This window comes from Podarcis gaigeae, assembly GCF_964106915.1.
Source record: "Podarcis gaigeae genome assembly, chromosome: 2".
Classification (NCBI taxonomy): Eukaryota; Metazoa; Chordata; class Lepidosauria; order Squamata; family Lacertidae; genus Podarcis; species Podarcis gaigeae.
In genome coordinates, this window is record NC_139679.1 from 32,195,923 (window position 1) to 32,215,298 (window position 19,376).

The 19,376-nt window shown below is 42.1% G+C and overlaps 3 protein-coding genes across 3 annotated transcripts in view; 1 reads left to right on the forward strand and 2 right to left on the reverse strand.

Annotated features, from left to right (window-relative positions):
• Nucleotides 1-19,376, reverse strand: part of LOC310839179 (autocrine proliferation repressor protein A-like) — a 223,622-nt gene that overhangs the window by 123,278 nt on the left and 80,968 nt on the right. The window lies entirely within an intron of this gene.
• LOC310839474 (autocrine proliferation repressor protein A-like) lies at nt 282-19,300 on the reverse strand (the record flags this gene model as incomplete). Its single annotated transcript, XM_083728106.1, has 14 exons — nt 282-1,100; nt 3,105-3,170; nt 4,404-4,488; nt 5,349-5,437; nt 6,232-6,367; nt 7,939-8,059; nt 9,897-10,026; nt 10,216-10,305; nt 10,432-10,530; nt 11,605-11,727; nt 12,942-12,990; nt 13,557-13,731; nt 14,720-14,860; nt 19,150-19,300. 14 exons carry the CDS (start codon nt 19,298-19,300, stop codon nt 981-983), a joined length of 1,575 nt encoding a protein of 524 aa, XP_083584232.1. The 3' UTR covers nt 282-980.
• The window catches only part of LOC310839171 (autocrine proliferation repressor protein A-like), a 33,106-nt gene continuing 18,157 nt past the window's right edge, over nt 4,428-19,376 (forward strand). The window contains exon 1 of the mRNA XM_083727622.1: nt 4,428-4,556. The gene's annotated coding sequence lies outside the window, so the exon portion shown is untranslated. The remainder of the gene's footprint in view (nt 4,557-19,376) is intronic.

Consider the following 19,376-nt stretch of genomic DNA (forward strand, 5'->3'; position numbering starts at 1 on the left):
ACTTTACTAACAAAACTATTATGTTCAACTGAATGACATATATTCACAACACTGATAGTACTGTGGTAGGTATTACTCCTTTTGTTATGATAGGCTTATGACCCAACCTGCTACACACCCTAAGAACAGACACCCATTCCCCATACAGTAGCTATAGGAGGGTAGTGGAGCAAGTGGCAGTTCACTTCAAAACACAAGAAAATCTCACCCAGTGCGAGATGGAAAGAATGCCAGAAACAACCTTTATTTGTTAACAGGGAGAGAACAGCTAGAAATCATCAGGCCATGAAAGCCACAGCAGGTGGGCTCACTTCTGCCGCACAAAATATAGTCACTTTATTGTTACCCCCATTTTGCAGAAGGGACTCGAAAACGAAGAGATAATAGCTAGCCAAAGAAGACACCCACTTCCGTCTGTGACTCACGTGCAATTTGAACTCAGTCATTTTACATGACGATTTACAATCCAGCTATAATTAATTACTTGGATTAGAGGCTATTTAATCCCATCAAAGTCTATGAGGCTAAACTATTTTAAATCCGGGTTAAGGAATTGTGCATCGAATGCTCAAATACTTGTACAGAGTTTCAGTGAAGACTTATAGAGCATAGTGCTTCTCTTTATTTTGATCTGAGGAATACAAAGGCACTTTCCTTTGCTGCATTAATTGTTCATAATTTTATATAACTAGGCCATCCCTCTGTCTCATGCCCAATATGCTTCATCCACCCACCAGACCCATTTCCCACAATCCTCCTTTAGGGCTCCTGTTCCTGACTGACATCTTCACCTACCTACCCCACAACCCCACATCCCTCTCCCATTTCATGTTAGTTGAAGTTGAACCTGTGCATTCTCTATGCAGTATTATTTCTCTGCCCAACCCACCCCGACACCTCTACATGGTTTTCTGAGCACCTCTCGTGTTTACACTCATGGATGTCTTCAGCAGCAGGAGCTATAGCATCCTTGGTGAGTGTCATACCACCTTCCCCTTGCATTCCTTTCCGTGGCAGGCTGGACATGGAAAAGTGTCTGGAATGATGTGAACCTCAGAACTTAACACAAAATCAATGGTCCCAGGTCCTGGGAAGGTGGCCTGGAAAAGAAATTGCAGTTCTGCTCAATAGCTCGTCTTGCAAATCTAATAGAATGGAGCCTACATTGGGAGTGCAAAGCACAGGGATAGCTAAAAAATAATTGTTGTGCCTTACAGCATATTGTAGCTTATGGAAGAATACTTCCTGCCTATTCAGCACAACAGCTTTCTATCACTGGATTTCAATTAGTACATGAAAGTAGAGCTTTCAGGCATAGTTGCTTTATTGTTTTTGGAAGGACACAGTGAGTGAGCTAGACTTAAAGGTAAGCTAATAAATTATTATTATTATTATTATTATTATTATTATTATTATTATTATTATTATTAATTCCCTGCCCATCTGGCTGGGTTTCCCCAGCCACTCTAAGTGTTTGGTAATTTGGGTAATACCAGTTTTTGCCTTGAGTCTTTTAGATTATTGGTTACAAAGCCAATATTCCCTCATTAAACAGAAGGAAGTAGGTCACATGATGCAATATCCCCCCAAATTGTTTTAACAGCTAGGGTTGTGCAACCACTTCACCCAAATCCCAAGATGAGGCGGTATCAAAGTAGGGTCCCTCCAAGGCTCAGCTCTGCCCCCAAAGCGATCTGAGCAGAAGATCCCCCTGCTCTGGAGACATTCAGTTACAAAGCAAAGGTGATCTAAGCCAAGTAAGCTGTCTCCAAAATGACTGGAAAAATGTAAACGTCCTCAAATAAGGGAAACACAATGATGGAGTCAATGGGAGTAGTAGAACTGGTGTTTGCTCCCCGTAGCCTCAAACCCAGACGTAGAATATTATCCTATATCCCCACAATCCTAGTATCTTTGTCCCAGTGCCTTTCCCCCTCACTCTATGGCTAGTACTATGAATGGCACAAGGAGTTTGTGGTGGTATTTTGATTCAGCTTGTCTCTTAACCCAACATTTCTACCTATTTGCTTTTTTCACCCTTCTCTATCTACACACACATAGAGCTTGTTGTCACTTTTAGCCTCCAGTTATAATAGCCACTAAGGCAGTTTTACTTCCTTCCTCTCCCAAATGTGGCTATGGTGTTTTGAACTTTATTTACACTTGTATCATCTCTCAATGAGTCATAGATAATTCATAATCAAACTACTGTACGTGTTTGTTTTCTATTCTTTTCCATCCTTCCCAATCCAACATTATATATACATATATCTATGCACACAAGCATATACACATATTGTGTGTTGTCCCCTGGCCATAGTGTTTTCTGAAATAGGTTTTCAAAATCTTTTTCAAATAAGTTATGACTGTTCTGGATTATTATTATTATTAGAAAAGTCACACGATCTATGTGTCTCAAATTTGGCAGGATTCATCCTATTTTTGGAAAGGTGGGCCTTCTATGTCAGCAGGTGTTATGCACCTATGTAACTATTCCAAAATTTGTGAATATCTTGCTTTCCCAATGCAAGTCAATGGGAGGTCTGAAGCTGCAGCTTTGGATTTGGGGTGCAATACCACCCCCTTCCTGTAGCAATTCAAACTGAATAGGGGACAGTCAGAAGTGAAGTAGCTTGGGTTGCTTCACAGAGCCCTAAGAAATATCATGGCGTGATTACAGCAGCCAGTGAATTAATGCCTGGACTGCAACATGGAACAGCAATTTCCAGCTCATAGTTCCTACCTGTCAACCACTCTGATTTAGGAGTGCTTTATTCAAGCCATAATTTGCCCAAAACACGTTTTATGGAAAACTTAAACCTTCTAGCCTTTATTTTTAGGTGTTGATGAAGATTTGACACTGGAATAGGGTAGACACTCCAGAGCAATTGTGTGATCTGAGAAACGTAGTCTAACAACGTATCTTGATTTCTTCTGGCTTAGCATCTCAGTGCTAATGCCAATACAAGACCCTCCTAAAAGTGCCTGTTATTTCCAGGGAGACTGATTTGGGTGAATCTCCATCAGTCTTGGTACTCAATGCACTCAGAGTTTTCTCTCCTGGGGGTGGGGGAGTCAAATACTAGGCTGGAGTGAATATTTACCTCAATAAAGAAAGCCTTCCATCCCGATTGTGGCTTTTCCTCTTCTGCCTTATAAACACCCGTTTTCTGCAATGGGATCAGACAGAAGCCACTGAGAAATGAACAGGTAACAGGCGCTCTTGTAAACCCTGAGCTTATGAAATTCCAAAATGTTCACTAGTGTGAATCTGGAGAAGAGTGTTCCTGGTTTGAGTCTCCCAAGGACAGGGTAGAGTGGAACAGCTATGGTGACTGTGCTCAAAGTGGGGCAGGATGGGTTGGGGTTACATCCCACTTCTTTCCAGGTGATCATAAACCATTCCATACATCACAGATGGGGAACCTCAGGCCCCGGGGCCAAGGGCAGCCCTCCAGCCCTCTCTATCTGGCCCTTGGGATAATCTCCAGGACACCCACACTTCCAAACCACAACCCTCACCAGCTGTGCTTTCCTCCCTCCTAGACTGTTTCCCTCTGGCTGGAATGTGTCCTTGGACTCTGATAACACTTCTTGCTTGCCTGGATGGAGGATAGAGAAAGAAGTGTGACTGTGAAGAAACTAGGCTACTGCACAATGGTAGAATTCACATTGATTGCTCTGTTCACTTTTGCCTTTGACACTGCCCATCACTGGCATGCAGCCTCCACAAGCTTGCCCAGAAGGAAATGCAGCCCTCATTCCGAAAGAGGTTCCCCACCCCGCTATAGACTCATGAGCCCCAATATATTAGTGAGTCTTACTTTCTAGCATGGGTCATTTTAGAACTACAGCATAAAGATAATGCTCTTTAGCCCACACCTCCTGGGGCAACATTAGATGGAAATACACTCTGCTGCGCTTTGAAATGAAACCATCCTATGGATGTTTTGGGTAACTTATATAACAAAAGAATCCCATTTTATTTGGTTGTTTGACTCTTGGATTACTTATTCATTCAATGTATACCCCTTTCTTCTGAAGGAACCCAGCTGGTTCCAGAGTGGGCCTTATTGTTACATATGAGCTTCTGCTCCTTTAAGGTGGAAGCAGCAGCAATGGACTTTCCTATGCAGCCCATCACAAATGGTAACCAGCCGGTACATGTCACACACCCCACACCACCCCACACCACTATCCTAACTGAGTACACTCACTATCTGTGTAATTTTAAAAAAAGAACTTTGCAAATAAATGGGCTAATTCAATGTGTCGGCAACAGAACCCTTCTTTGAAGGAAATAATTTATTTTTGAAGAACTGCTTGTGTGCGTAGGGGTGGGGTTTGATTCACTCAGCTGTGTTACGAAGCTTAGAGAAACCCCCAATCCCAAATCCTCTTACCGCTTTCTCAACCTTGCAGGGAAGCCAAGATATGGGTTGTGAAACACCTGAAGGACCAGGACCTACCAACAGCCTGAAGTCTCGCCTGAGAATGAGAAGGGAAGGGAAGGAGGAGGCACAGTGAGTGCTGAGGAAGCTACTTTTTGGAGACAAGTACCACTGCCAAGGCAATAGTTCACTTATTGAAGCAAAAGGGATCGTTATGTTTAAGGAAATCAAAAATACTCTTTGTCGACTACTCAGATGACTCAGCTATTCTGATGGTTCTTCAAAACTATCAACCCGATTCGAAAAGTTCTTGAGCATATTCAGTAGTCCACCCACAGATTTCCCTTATGAATCTTGTTTGTAGGTTTGAAAACATATAAAAGTATAAAAACTATAATGTTTTGTGGAGCTGTTCACAAAGAGCACTCAGAATGCTTTCTTTTCTTTTTTGCTAGAGAGAAAATACTGCACGCTTTAGGGAAGGGAACACCCCAATGGCTTCTCTGTAGAGATTTTAAAGCAATCCTCCATTGTCACACTTTCAAAAATAATGTGGAAACCAAAACACAGACATCCTTCAAGATTCACATGTCTACGAAGTTTGCAATGCAGCTCTCAAGCCAAGTAATGTGCACAGAAATGCTATGGTGAACTGCATATATAAATGCATAGCTTAGTGAAAATAAGAAAAAAGCACTAGGGGGAATTGTTGGAAAAAAGATGTATATTTGACAAAACGACATACAGAAATGTGGAGATTAAGAGAAAAGCACACAAAAATGTTGGCAATTTTTCATGAGGATTTTTTTAAAAAACAGTAATTTGCAAAACGCAGCAGAAATGTGGAGAACTGAATTTAAGAAAGAGGCAACTAAGATTAACAGATTGTCCCATTCTTTGTATATTTATATCAACTCTGTATATTTGTATTAATAAATCATGCACAATAAATCCTACCTTTCAGAACCCAAAGTGTTAGAAAAGAAACATTTAACTGCTGAAGGCTCCATATCTGTGTAGAGCTCAATGATGCCTGTAGCTTTTGTCTAGAAAAAGAGAGAATAGGACAGAAATATCAAGTGTTCATCAACCTATCATCCATTTCTTCTATCAGCTACATGAAAGTTTTCTATAGGAAGCTGCCTTATACCAAGTCAGACTGTTGGGTCCATCTAGCTCAGTATTGTCTGCACTGATTGGCAACAGTTGTCTAGGGTGATTACAAGCAGGTTTCTCTCCCAGGCCTATGTGGAAACATCAGGGATCAAACCAAAGACCTTCAGCATGCAAAGCAAATACTACTGTGCAATGGTTCTTCCTACGTAGATCCCAAAGATCTCATTTCAACAGCAGCCACCTAATTAGCTGCCTAGTATAGAAACGTGTCAGAAAACAGTCTGTGTGAAATCAACCTACAGCTTTCACTGAAACCTTTCAATTTCATTGAAATGAAGAGCCTTTCTTTGTGCTTTGCCTCTAGGGGCATATTCATATACATATACTAAATATTTAGATTTTTACTGTATCTGAATGCAACATTAAAAGGCCAGAAGGAAATGTCATAATATTCTAATATGTACCAGTAAAGCTCAAAACCAACCAAGTGCCCTCAGAAAATGGCCAAATGTCATAATGTTCCTGTCATTTATTGGAACATTGGCCAAGGCTTCCTGCTTCCAATAATACCGATAATTTCCTAGTAAGCTTGAGCTTAACAGAGTGTCCTTGATAAAGTACGATTTTCATCAGTTAAAAGGCTATGTGTACTCATGGCTTGAACTAAATAATAAAACAAGTCTCATAACTGAATTGGTTATGTTGCAACATGAGTTTTCCTCACCTCAGTTCTCTTCCAGGAAATTTGGGGCATTTTCAGATTCAAAATGGTGCTAAGAAAAAAGCTTATAACCGACATTGCAATTGATATTTTAATCGATGGGTCCCGTGTCATCAAGTGATCATTGTTTGGGGTGGCTCTGCAGGGCAACAGAGAGGTTTTTGAAATAATAGCTCCCTTTCAATAGACAAAGCAATTACATATTTCCTCTAATCACAGAAATTTGACTCTTTCCGGATTTTTCTTCTTTGGAATATACACATATAGAAAATTATACAGACGGGGGGTGGCAGTATTCTAATTCAAACCCTCTGTGAATTTTGCAGCAGGGATCTGTAGCCAAGTTCTAGGCTCTACTGACAAATTAAAAACAGAAAATCACCAGATTTTATCCACCAAAAAGTTCTTAAAGAACTCAAATGTGAAATTGCTGTTCTTCTAACAAAAATATTTAACTGGTTCCGAACACCTGTCTCCATGTCTGAGGAATGCAAATGGGCCCAAGTAACACCAACTTTTAAAATGCAATCAAGAGGGGATCTAGGAAGTAACAGGCCAGTTAATAGGTGAAATTAGGTGAAAACCCTTATTAAAAATAGAATTAGCATATAAAAGAGCAAGACTTGTTGAAGTAAAACTAGCATGGCTTTTGCAAGGGTAAGTCTAATAATAATAATAATAATAATAATAATAATAATAAATTAGTAGTAGTAGCAGCAGTAGTATTTATACCCCGCCCATCTGGCTGGGTTTCCCCAACCACTCTGGGCGGCTATTCTTTCAGAGTTCTTTGAGAGATTCAAAAAAGTGAATACCAGGAATTACTGAGGGTAAAGACAATTGTAAATGTTTTTAAGACAGTATAGATTAATTTGAACCACACAGCAAAAGCTGCCTTTGCACAGAACCCATTGGTTGGTGTCCTTTATGTCATCAAGTTTCAACTCATCAGAGGGCAGAACTGCTTTGCAGGCCTCTTCTTTTTTTAATCCCTTTTAATTAGTAAGATGGCAAGCAAATTGACAGAGGGATATGGAAACACAGTGAATAATAATAATAAGTGGCAGACACTCATCAGAAACATTGCAGTGTCGATTGGAGTGATGGCTGAACTAGCATTTTGTTCACTGCTTGCATGTTTATCATTCTAATTACAAAGGTGGGTTAATAACACCATCCACTGACTGCCTAACAACCTGAGTCACTTCTGACCTTCCTCCAAAAAAGAGAGTTTGCTTATCTCCTCTCCTGTGTTCCAGGAGTTCTCCTGAATCCCCCAGCCAACTGGAAGAGGGTGCAGAAATGGGGGGGGGGGGACCTTGTTGTGCCAGTGGAAGTCCTTGTGTGGGCTTCCATTGGTAGTGTTTGTTAGTTGAATCCTGTCCTATGCTCAGGAGTGTGTGGGGTGTGCCTGGTAAAGTCCCAAAAGCCACAGGAGCTACTAAAGTTTCCAGTTATCGGGGGTGAAGCTTTGGTGTCCTGCACAGCTCCTTGCCACTGTCCTTGATTATACTATGCAGAATTATTGCACAACAGTAACACATTACAGAATTAAGCGAAAAAAGGTTTTATCATTTAAATGCACGTAACTGATGCAGATTAGAATACAGGTTTTCTTGGCTCGGAATGAGTTAGCTTGTTGTAGTTTTGCGGAACATGGGCTGCTGTTTGATAGTAAAAGGAAAAATGAGAGCATCAGCATGAACTCACCGGAAATATTTTGCTCCTGATAGCTCATTGAAGAAATGGTGGGAATCATCGAGAGGGAAGAATTCATCTCCTGCTGCTATGATTAGATACTTGGGCTTGTTTATGTATCGTTCGTTATATGCTGGGGATGGAAAAATTAACTGTTTTAGAAATGACCAACATATGGTTCTCAGGTTGCTACTACAGTGGTACCTTGGGTTAAGTACTTAATTTGTTCCAGAGGTCCGTTCTTAACCTGAAACTGTTCTTAACCTGAAGCACCACTTTAGCTAATGGGGCCTTCAGCTGCCGCCGCACCGCCGGAGCACAATTTCTGTTCTCATCCTGAAGCAAAGTTCTTAACCCAAGGTACTATTTCTGGGTTCGTGGAGTCTGTAACCTGAAGCATATGTAACCTGAAGCGCATGTAACCCAAGGTACCACTGTACCTTGTTTTGTAATAAATCATCATAAAAAGGATAGCAAGACTGCACAGAAGCAATAGAGAATAAGTAGAATGGAGTAAGGACCACAAATCCCTAAAAAGCGGCATACACTCAGGGGGCAGAATGTAAGGATGTGGGCACAGGTGCTGAAATTGCAGCAGTTCTCATATTTGTTTGATTTCCAGAATCAGTCAAGCAAAAGCTGAAGTCTGCAGATTATATAAAATTAATGACATGCCTCAAAAGAAACTTATTTTATTTAACAAAATTTGTATACCACTTAATTAAGTGGCTGTTGTAGCTTAACAAAGCCGGTAATTGGCTTATAGAGGAAGAAACGTGGAGAGGCAGAGGAAGAGGGAGTGGAGAAATGAGAGAGGAAGAAGAAAAGGAGTTGGAAGTTTGGAGTGGGGGAAGACAGCAAGGGAGTGAACACTTACTCAAGGCAGGCTGTTGAAGGAACAGCATGCAAAAGTGTCTAATCAGTGACCAGCTTGATTGCTTACTTGCTCTACCCACCCTGTCCCACCCCAGGCAAAATAATGGATCTACACCAAAGTGGAAAAGACTTCATTTGATCGAGCCATTCCCTATTCCTCTGCATAACACCATGCTCTTCCATGCTTGTTACGTGCATTGTAGCGCCACCAAATTTGCCCTTTCCTTCTATTTCTACAAAGCCACTTCCGACCTCGGGAGGAGGTGGTCGTGTTGCGGGCTTCATGCCCTCAACATGCGCGTGGAGGCTGGCTTGCAGCCCCCGCACGATCTGGGGAATCCTCAGGCCGCATCATCCCCTGGCCAGCCAATCAGCTGGCTCAGGGGGTGTGGCTTGGCTCAGGGGGTGTGGCTTGCCTCAAGGCAAGCGCGGCCCCGGGATTTCCCTCTTTGGCCCGCTCCGTTGCTTTGGTTTCCCACCCGCCTGCCCTTCAGGTTCTCCTTCTGACCTTGCTATGGACCTCAGTTGGTCGCCGTTAAGGGGCCTGGTAGGATTTTTTTCCACTTGGCAAATTGGACAGGCCATTTGGTTTTTTGCCTACCTCGTAGCAAATCGTCACAACTCCTTGGTTTTGGCGGTTAGGCATTGGTAGGGGTATTATTATGTAGATGTGTTGGTGGGGGGAGCGCCATCACCTCCCCCAAATATTGAAGGGTAGTCCGATAGAGGATTCCAGGGGGTGTGGCCTCGTCCTAAGCCTGTGGAGGTCAGGACCTAAAGCATGCCCCTGAGCGGTGACCCCGGGGGAGTCCCTAGTTGATGTGGATCAGCAGGGCTCCCCCCGCTGGTGTTAACCCTTCCCGGTCTTCAAGCAAACAAGCTGAAGCCGGATAGTCGATAGGACCAATGCCTAAGCCAATACCGCTCTACCTGTAACCAATAAAGTTGTGGCCAGTTTTAGCCCATCAACCTAAGCTTTGGTGTCACGTGTCTTTATTTCTACTGGTGGGAGGCGGGAACTCGCCACACAACTATCCTTTCTTTTGCTACCATATCATTTATCATAGAAATCTGAGAACATAAGAAGTGCTCACCAAGTGGATCAACATGCGAAGTTAGTATCTTGAACCGTGGAGTGTCCAACTTCTTAGTAATTTTCAGTTCATGTATGTGCCGCCATGCAAATGTCCAGCCACAGTATGCTCGGTACTGATGATGCCAGCTCTGAAGCAAAGCAGCCAGAAGTGAGTTCTCTGTGCACATTAAGACTTTCCATACAGCAAGTGCCAAAGCTTAAGTACTTGAAATCCTGTAGAATGGAGAGTTACTACACACACGTAGCGCATTGCCCTTTGTGCTGTCTTGTTGTTCTCTACTCTTCTTTACTTTACTGTGAAGAAATTGGATTCTCACCTTAATGATATTCAAAAGATCAAATACAAGTGGAGCAAAGGACACAACTCTTTCATCCACGGCTGCCGTAAGCCAGGCAGTCCAGCCACGCTGCCAAAAAGAGACAAAAGAATGAGGTTGCAAAGGTGCACTGGGAACGAGAAGAAAACAAGGAGGATAATGCAACTGATGAGTTACATACATGGAAAGCAAAGCAGCACAGACCTTCATACCTACCTTGGAACCACCTGTCAACATGAACTTGGCAATGTTCATCTTTCCAGCAGATTCTTTCTGTAAGAACGCTGTTATGGTGTCCATGGCCCGCACAGTGGCCTGAAGATAAGACAAAAGGATTACAGCCTCTGGAATGCAAAGGACATACTTGCAAAAAGTCTGAGGATACTTTATTGTTAGAATGGCATAGTCACAGTGCCATCACAAGAAGGTTTGTCTTCAGAGCTTTAACAGGGGCACCCTATATTCTGCAAAGGCAATACTGAGGTTATACACAGTGTGCTGACGTAAGGATCAGCACTCTTCACCTCACCGATATTTTTTACAAATCCTCCTCCTAGAAACAAAATGAATTAATTTCACCCTCTGATATATTCTGTGTTTAGTTCTTTGCAACACTGTGCTCATTCATCAGGTCTCAAGCAGAATGTGCACATAATCCCTCAACGAAGAGGGAATTGTGCAGAATTTGTGATCATCATACATAATTTCCAGCAAGGCCAGGAAAATGTTCATATATCGAGTGAATTTTGTATATCACTGGCAATTATACATAATCCCTAATAGGCTTTGCAGAATGTTCATATCTTCAGCTAAATTTTGAACATTATCTGGCCATTATGCATAATCCCAAACAGGCCATTGAAAATGTATGTATCTTGACCTCATTTTGCACATTTTCTGGGCATATGTAGATTCTCTAGTCTATATGCATAGTCTCCATGAAACATGCCTTTTTTTTCCTATTTCCTGTTCAGAACTGTACAACCTGCACTTCCCAAGCTGCTTCTGGGCCAGTGCCTAATCTTACATGGTTGACAGTATACCTTCCCATGGCTCAGCCAAGCAGTAGGAAAAATGGGGGGGGGGGCTTACAATAAAGATCAACTTTATTCTGGAGTCCGGCACCCTTTTTCACCACTCTCAGCTGTTCCCCAGTCAGCTGAGCAGCACAAGGGGGACTCTCCTCACTCCTACCCTCTCTCCCAACCCCCACCCGCAATTCCTCTAAAGAATGATCCCATGCTGCTATTAAGCTTTTTCTTAAAGCTTAAGAAACCTTTAAATTAACTCTTCTAGCATTACTGCATTGATGGGAACAAGCAGAACATGCTCCTGAATGTTGGCAGTGTCTGTCCACCAATCCAGAAAGAAGGAAGAAGCCAGAGTTACCTTGACCATTGGGAACTGAATCAGCACATCTGGCTGTGCCATCTTGTCAATTATGAACTTCCGCCATGAACAAAAAACAGCATAATCTTCAATGCCATTCTTGCATTCTTGCATAGGGATTTTCTAGAAGCAAAACAGATCAAAGTTTTTAGTTGAGGCCTCCCATCTGGTCCCCTAGAACAGCATGATAGGCCTGTCCTAGTTCTCATACCAGGTGGAATGAGAACTGCCATGATCTATTACTCTAACATAGCAATGTGTTCGTTCAGTTCTGTCACAGGTTGAGTGATTCTGCTTGACAGAATGAGGATCAATATATCAAAAGTGAAATACAAATGTTTTCTTTGGAAAACAATACCAGTGAGGGATAAGGGAGAAATTCAAACCAGCTTGCGTTTTAGCGTGAGTGTCCCTCATTTGTGTTGTCTGAAGCAGTATGTGAAATGAAACACACCTGTCCATGAAGATTTCACAATGCAGTATGCCAGCAAAATAATGCACACACAAATGTGCATGTGCTATTCTCTTTGTTTATTTTTGCATTTTTGTTTATTTTTGCATATCCTTCAATGCATGTAGAAAGGCAATTTACAAACATGTAGCTGCTTTAAAAACCCATACAAAATAAGAACAGCCTGGTGATAAATTTGAGAACAATTCAACATAAACCATCTATGGCAGGGACTACTTCATCCAGCTGGAAAAGTGTATCTAAACAAAAATGTCTTCCATTGTTTGTGGAAGGTTCAGAGAGGGTGTGTGTGCTGTATCCCAGCAGGAATTCTGTTTCACAGAGCAGGGACAGCTCACTATCTGCACTTTCTACAAACTATTGGAGACATTTTTCTTCCAACAGCTTTTCCCCGTTGGATGAATCGGTCTTTAGCTATGGGTGTCTATTTTGGACTGGTGTGTGCATATGTTTAAAATATATCCCCTGCTTATTGTGTTGTTTTTGTTTTTTACCTGGTTTATTGTAAATCGCCTAGAGGTATGTGTGTGGAAGGAAACTAATAATAAGTAAATGATGTATTAGGAAAAAATAACATCTAAAATGCGTACTATTAGGGGAAGTGCTTGCAAAAATGTGTACATTAGGGGAAATTACACGCACAAAACGTGCTTATTAGGAGAAATTTTCCTAAAATACTGATGAAACTTCACAAGCCCCTAAAAGAATTCCATAGGCGGGTGCGTAATTGTGGAGAACTGAACTTTAGATTTGATTGAGTGCGTGGGTGGAAATCAAAACTGTCATATGTGAACATCCCTACATCCAATCAATTCATTCTGTGGACACACATAAGAGTATGAAAGAGTGTGGGAAGAGCACTTACGTGGTAGGTAATTGGCTGGTTTGGGATCTGCCTCAAAATAGCTGTGCAACTTCAGAGACAAAGCGAAGTATTAGTCATTAGTATCTGTTCTGCAATGGCTGTGAAAGTGCTTCATGCTTCTTTGAAAATAACATCAACACAAGCAAATACGCTCTATGATTGACAGGCAATGATGCCAAAGCAACCAGAGCCAACAGCTCTGGGTGGCTTTGGGGCCAGTCATAAAATTTGCTAAAATCAAGACACACTATTACAGCAGTTCAGAGAAGAGCAAACTGAAATTAATTTCCTGTTCTTTTGCTGCCATTTTAATTAACAGTAAATCATGGTCATAGTTTCTTAAATGATTTGAATGCCCTATCTGAGTATGTGTGACAAAGAGTTCAAGAAACATCTTGGTCAAAATTTGTACATATGTACTGGGGAGCTGAGAGGCAGATAACCCAAGAAATAAGCATAAAGAAACTTTCTTGAATAAAGTGAATTAGATTAGATTACCATTAAACATCTGCTTCACCGTTCTCTATTCTAGTAGGGCTACTAATTTCTTTAACAGTCTTAACAAAGCAGAGTTGATGTCATAACCATTTCTCAGTGATTCTTCCGGCTACTTACAACCCAGCAGATTTTGCTGTCATAATGGCTTCATCAACCCTTAAGTCCATGGGTTGAGGGACATCATCATTTCTTCCATTCCCAATCATCAGCAAACACAAGCTCGTCATTTTGGGGTTTCGGGGGACAACAATGGTCAGTTCATGCCACCAAACTGTTGCATCCACTTCAGATTCTGAATGGATACACAGAAACATAACTGATATTTATCTAATAGTAGAGAAATCACACACACACACACAGGGTTAGGACATATGAAGCAAAAGGAAGGTCACCAGCCCCCCCCCCCCCCAATTTGGGCAGGGATGTTGTTAGACTCCAAATCCCATCAACCCCATGAATTGTAGCTCAAAAAATGGAGCATGGAAGGAAGGGAAATGGAAAGGGATGTTGAGCCACTCCTGCAGATAACAGTAAGAACAATGTACTGATTCACACGGGAATCTGCACCAAAAGAACCATGCACTAAGTAAAAAAAGAGTCATCATAAAAGCAGTCAGGAAAATCCCCCGATAAAGGGTCAGTATGACTGGAGGTTGGGGCATGTATCTTGTTCCTCATGCTCAAGCAAGATGCAGCAATATGTGAAAACATTTCACGTTGGATTGGGCTCTGAAGTGAACAATTCCTTGTGGGCAGGTTTTGGAAGTGTCTGAGATATGGAGAAATTTGGTAGGAGAATGCTGCTGACCCAAGAAAGTCAAATGACCCAGCACAAACCTTTGCATTAATTAAAGCTTAGCTCCCAATTGCCCTGCAGTTGATCTGTAGATGGTGGAACATTTCTTCCTCATGACATTCTCAGACAGGACAACTTCACCCTTTTATCAGACCTTGACCTTACAAAGTTTTCTAATTCCAACCTTAATAATTTGTGCGAATTAACCACTTTAAAGAGATTCTATTTCCTGCTTGGACCTATGTCTTGAGCTCTACCTCAGAACTATGTTTTCCCCAAAGGCTGGGGAAGTGACCATGCTCCCTTTTCTAGCCAGCCACAGGGAGACTAGGCTTGTAGCTCCTCCTCCTCACGTTCTTTACTTCCCACAGAGCAGATCACACCCATCTAGAAGCCTCCACATCACGTTAGGCTTCCTTTCCGCTCTTTCTCATCCTCCTCAAATGAAAAGGGCAAGCGAAAAACTGCCATTCTCTGCTCTCACCATCCAGCCACTTCAGGGAGGTCATGTTGAGGGTATAGATGGTGACATCTGGCCTGTCCTCCTTGTTCTTGAGGGTGTAGCTGTGGTGAGGGTCCTGCTGCTTGACGTAGTCATCCAGGGCCTTCTGCTTCACCATCCATCCTGAGGGCAGGCAAGTGGTCAATAGGAGAAGGGAGACAGCAGCATACATAGTCCAGTCACTTGACTGTGTCCCGCTGGCAGTTGTCCCAGTTGCTTCACATCACACTAACCAACAGGTAGGTTGGCAGCGCACACCAGAGCTTTTCTACAGAGCAGTTCCCTCTATAAATGTTACAATAGGCTTTCCCTGTAGTTATAAAGGTCACTGAGCATGGAAGGCCCCACATGGAAGGAATCACATGCTCAGGGCAGCTCTTATGCAGATGGAAATGTGCCAGTTGCTCCCTCCCAGCCACATCATCAAATTGAAGCCACTGGGTGCTCTGCTATACCTGAAGGATGGGTTCAGGCCTGGACTGGCACATGTTGGCAAGCAGCACCCTGCCTCTTCCCTTTTTCATTCCTGCCACTGCCTTAATCAATGCAGAAGCAAATGCCCTTTTGTAATGGACTTCCTTGCAGGCTTACTCTCAGGTATTTAGAGGTACATTGTTTTGCATGGGTACAGTGTGTATAATCTCAATGCAAGGCATTATGAACTATCAAAATCTGCTGTTTGTATATGTGTTTGTGTACGGGGGGCATAGGTGGTAAATTTTACTGCCTGTCCTTGAGTCCAAACTATTTAGGGACAGTGAGTTGTATTCCAGTCCTGGTGTTCACTCTATCTAGAGCTCATTCAAATGTGAATTTAGAAACAAAAACCCTCAAGCAACTTGTTCACAATGATTCAAACTGTTCTCTGACTTAGAAAGTGTTCATTTTATTTTCATTATTTAAATTTTTTCTTTCGTAAGTATCCCTCAAAGTAAAATATTTCAGAAGTGATCTGGATGTTGTCCTTGACAGTACGGAAAACATGGTTCCACTGGGCTGAAGAAGAGACACGTCAGCATAAAAATACAAAACTGCATGTACCATAATGTCAGCACACCCTGTTAAATGTTGCTATAAATGAATTAAATTTCCGGTGTTTTTTGTATTTAATCTAACATGATGACTGAAACAGGGTAGGTTCATTTAGTAGCTTATTAGGCATAACATGCCTTCGTTTCTTGTTTCCTGGAACTTTTCTTAATTTTCTCTTCCTGATCAGGATTCTATTGTTCTGTTGTTTGGCAGAATATCTGTTCCTACCCTAAGCAAATAATGCTGTTGCCACCCTTTGTTTCTTGGAAGTGTGTGCTAACAGACATTTCCTTTGAGCTATCAAAGACAAGGCTTTCGAGCAATGCCCAAAAGTGAACATGAAATGCCTTAGGTGAGACTCCCAGGTTCTTTGTGTTTTCTAATGTGAAGTCGCCACAATACTTGCTGTTTAAATTGTTTTTTCATTCGAGAGGAGAAATCATTTTGGTTATCCAACAGTATAAGTAGCCATCTTTTTTTCCCCTTTTTCTTGAGGTGTGCGTTGGGAAAATCAGAATGATTAGAACAATGAAACTGCCTTTGCCATTCTCTGGATAGAAACTTGGGGAGGATTCCCGCAGCATGAGCTGGAGCCCCAGCACCCCTGCTGAGTGTTGCACCAGCTTTCCATAGCAATGTACCCTTGCAGCCTGCATATGGAAATATGGCTGGGATTGTGGGAATTTCTGAGATATATACTTATGTGTTGTTGAACCCAGGCACACCAATTTCCTTCCTTTGTGCAGCACAACCCAGGGCCCTGTATGATTCAGCAAGACTGTGCAGCAATAGGGCTGCAGAATTATTGTCTTTCAGTTCCTCCCCTGTTGTCAGCTGCTCCATGAATTCCAGCATGGAATTCACATTTTGAGTAGTGACAGTAGCTTAGTGCCAAATTCAGAAGTGCAGGGTCCTTTCATGATAGTCGCAGCCATGCCCTCTCACAGCCACACCATATTTTAAGAATATGCAGTAAAAATGAGCTTTCAGTCTCTTTGCTTGGAATTCTGTTTAGCACAAATACACTGGGAAGCTCACCTGCATAAATGCCATTGCAATGATTAAGAGCAACAAAAGAGGGCAGTGGTGCTCCTATTTCATTTTAATAGGCTTCTGCAAGGTGATTTCTACCTTTAGTCACCACAACCGCATGTATGAAAGAAACTCCATAAATCCAATTTATTTAGCCTAAACAAAACTAATAGGTTCAACTGAATGACAGTATTTACAACACAGATAGGCATTGTTCCTTTCATTGTGATAGGCTAATAGCTGAACTAACTACCCACTCTGGAAGAATGGCAGACGCAATTGATAGACTATATGGATCTAGCAGAAATGACTGGCAGAATCCGAGACACGGGAGAAGAACAAATAGAAGAAGAATGGAAGAAATTTAAAGATTATCTGCAAAAACATTGTAAATTATATGAATGTTAATGTGTTGCAGGATATTGAGACAATGTGGCATTAGTGACAAAGCTGAAAGGAACGTGTAAAGATGGTTTATAAGCAACAAGTAAAAGAATTACAGTTTAGTTAACCTAAGGATGGGAGATTAGAAGATGAGTGGATAGCAGTAGGAATTAAAGTAAAAAGAAATTAAGATACACTAAATTAGTTAAAATAGAGGAAAAATCTGCTGAAACTAAATTGGAAATTTGAATACAGAAAAGGGAGATGTGAGGAAGTCCAGAAAGAAAGCTGTATGAAACTAAGAATTGAACTTTTTAATTTTGTTTGACCTTTGTTTTTTATTGTTTATTGTTTGTTGATGTGTTGTTTTATTTTCTGTGTCATTATAAAATTTGTTGAAACTTTAATAAAAATTATTTTTTTTAAAAAAATAGCTGAACTAACTACACACCCTAAGAATTCAATTTCTTTGCTGTACCATGCTATGAATTGCAGTGAAGGGACGCAGTCATAAAACATATATTTGAGAGTCTCACTGAAACCTGTTACTCTGTGCTTGAGACAGGAAAAGTGTTAAGAATTGCTAATGCTATGATTTAAATTCGCATACAAGATAGCTCATAACCTGCTCATGATTTCAAACATTATTCCAATGCAAACACCATTGAAATGAACTGGATTCAAAAACAGTGTCCAGTAGATCCTGGACACAGTAGATCATTCTCAGGAGTAGTTGTAGACATTTCTGCTATTGAAATAGCCTTGCAGTCAGTGGGTCGCTACCACCACACAGATCTATCAGGTCAGTAACAGATATCCCAAACAAACGATTACTAGCACTTTCTCTCAAGTAATATTCTAAGTTACTATTGTGCAAGGGTTTCCTCTGTTCATGTCTGCAATGCCAACATCAACAAATGCTCTGCCTCATATCTGCTCAGGATGATCTAGAAGTGCACTCACATAAAATACAAAAGTGGTTTTTGACATGTTCACAACATGTAATAAGAAAAAGACATGCCCGGGGTTTGCTATTATCACTCCATACATGCTCAGGGAGCAATGTGTCCTGGCATACTCAGAAACATCATCACCATAATCACAAATGTCATTCTTGACGGCTGAACTGAAAAGAGATTCAAAGCCTAACACTTTGCAAAGCTCCGGTCCAAATCAAACATGGACTTTGTTGTGTGTATATGTCTGGAGAGGACGCTGCCATCCTCTCTCTAAACTGCCACATTTGTGACATCACTGGGTGCCCTTCCCTCTGCCATCATTCATCTTTGCCTGCACTGGAACGCCAGGCAGTAAGCGTTGCAGGCTCCTACACTTCCGCTGCCCACCATCAGGCTCAGTGCCAACTCTCTGCTTGGGCAAATAGCAACAGGCAAGTGCTGGTGCCCCTGTTTCTTGCACCATGTCACCTGGGTGGGCACGATGCATTGGCACTCCTTCCTGAGGGCACACGTGGTTTACACACAGTCCTGCCCGCGGCAGAAGCACTTGTGGCCCGTCTGCACCAACACCATGCTGTCTTTGCGGCAGCAGGTGCACTTCGACAAGCATGGATAGCATGCAATGCGCTCCAGCACTGCAGCTGCCTGAGGGTAACAGCTTATAGTAGGCGACTGCCACAACAACAGAAGCCTCTGCATTGCACGCAAAAAAGCTAGTCAAGCGGTGGAAAAAAGGCAGCAAGGGGACAGGCAGAGCCTGGAAAGGGGGCAGTTAGGTGAGGAAGCACCCAGTGTCAGGTTTCTAGGATGCTACAACAGAGTTCCTGAAAAAGCAAGGGGCCAGTGACCCCCCATACCCCTGGACAATTCCCTCCTGCACAGCAGGTACAGTTTACTGTTTAAATTTGCACACTCATGCAGTCTCTTTAAGGCATTCCACATACTCTAGTTGTATCTTCCTTTGATGTGAATCAGCCAGTCATTTCCCACAACCAGGGCGATCACCGCCTTCGCTCACCTGTTCCTTTTTGTCCCCATTTTCAAGGTTATCGGCAGGCCTGTCTGCATTCGCCGCTTCCCACAGGTCATCCTTGAACGTGTCACTTGAACTCCCATTGTTCGGCTTTGCCGATCCCTTGTTTAAGATCTGAGCCATATTAACCTCCAGAAGCCTCCTCTGCTTTGGGCCTACAGTGGTGCCTCGCAAGACGAATTAATCCGTTCTGTGAGGC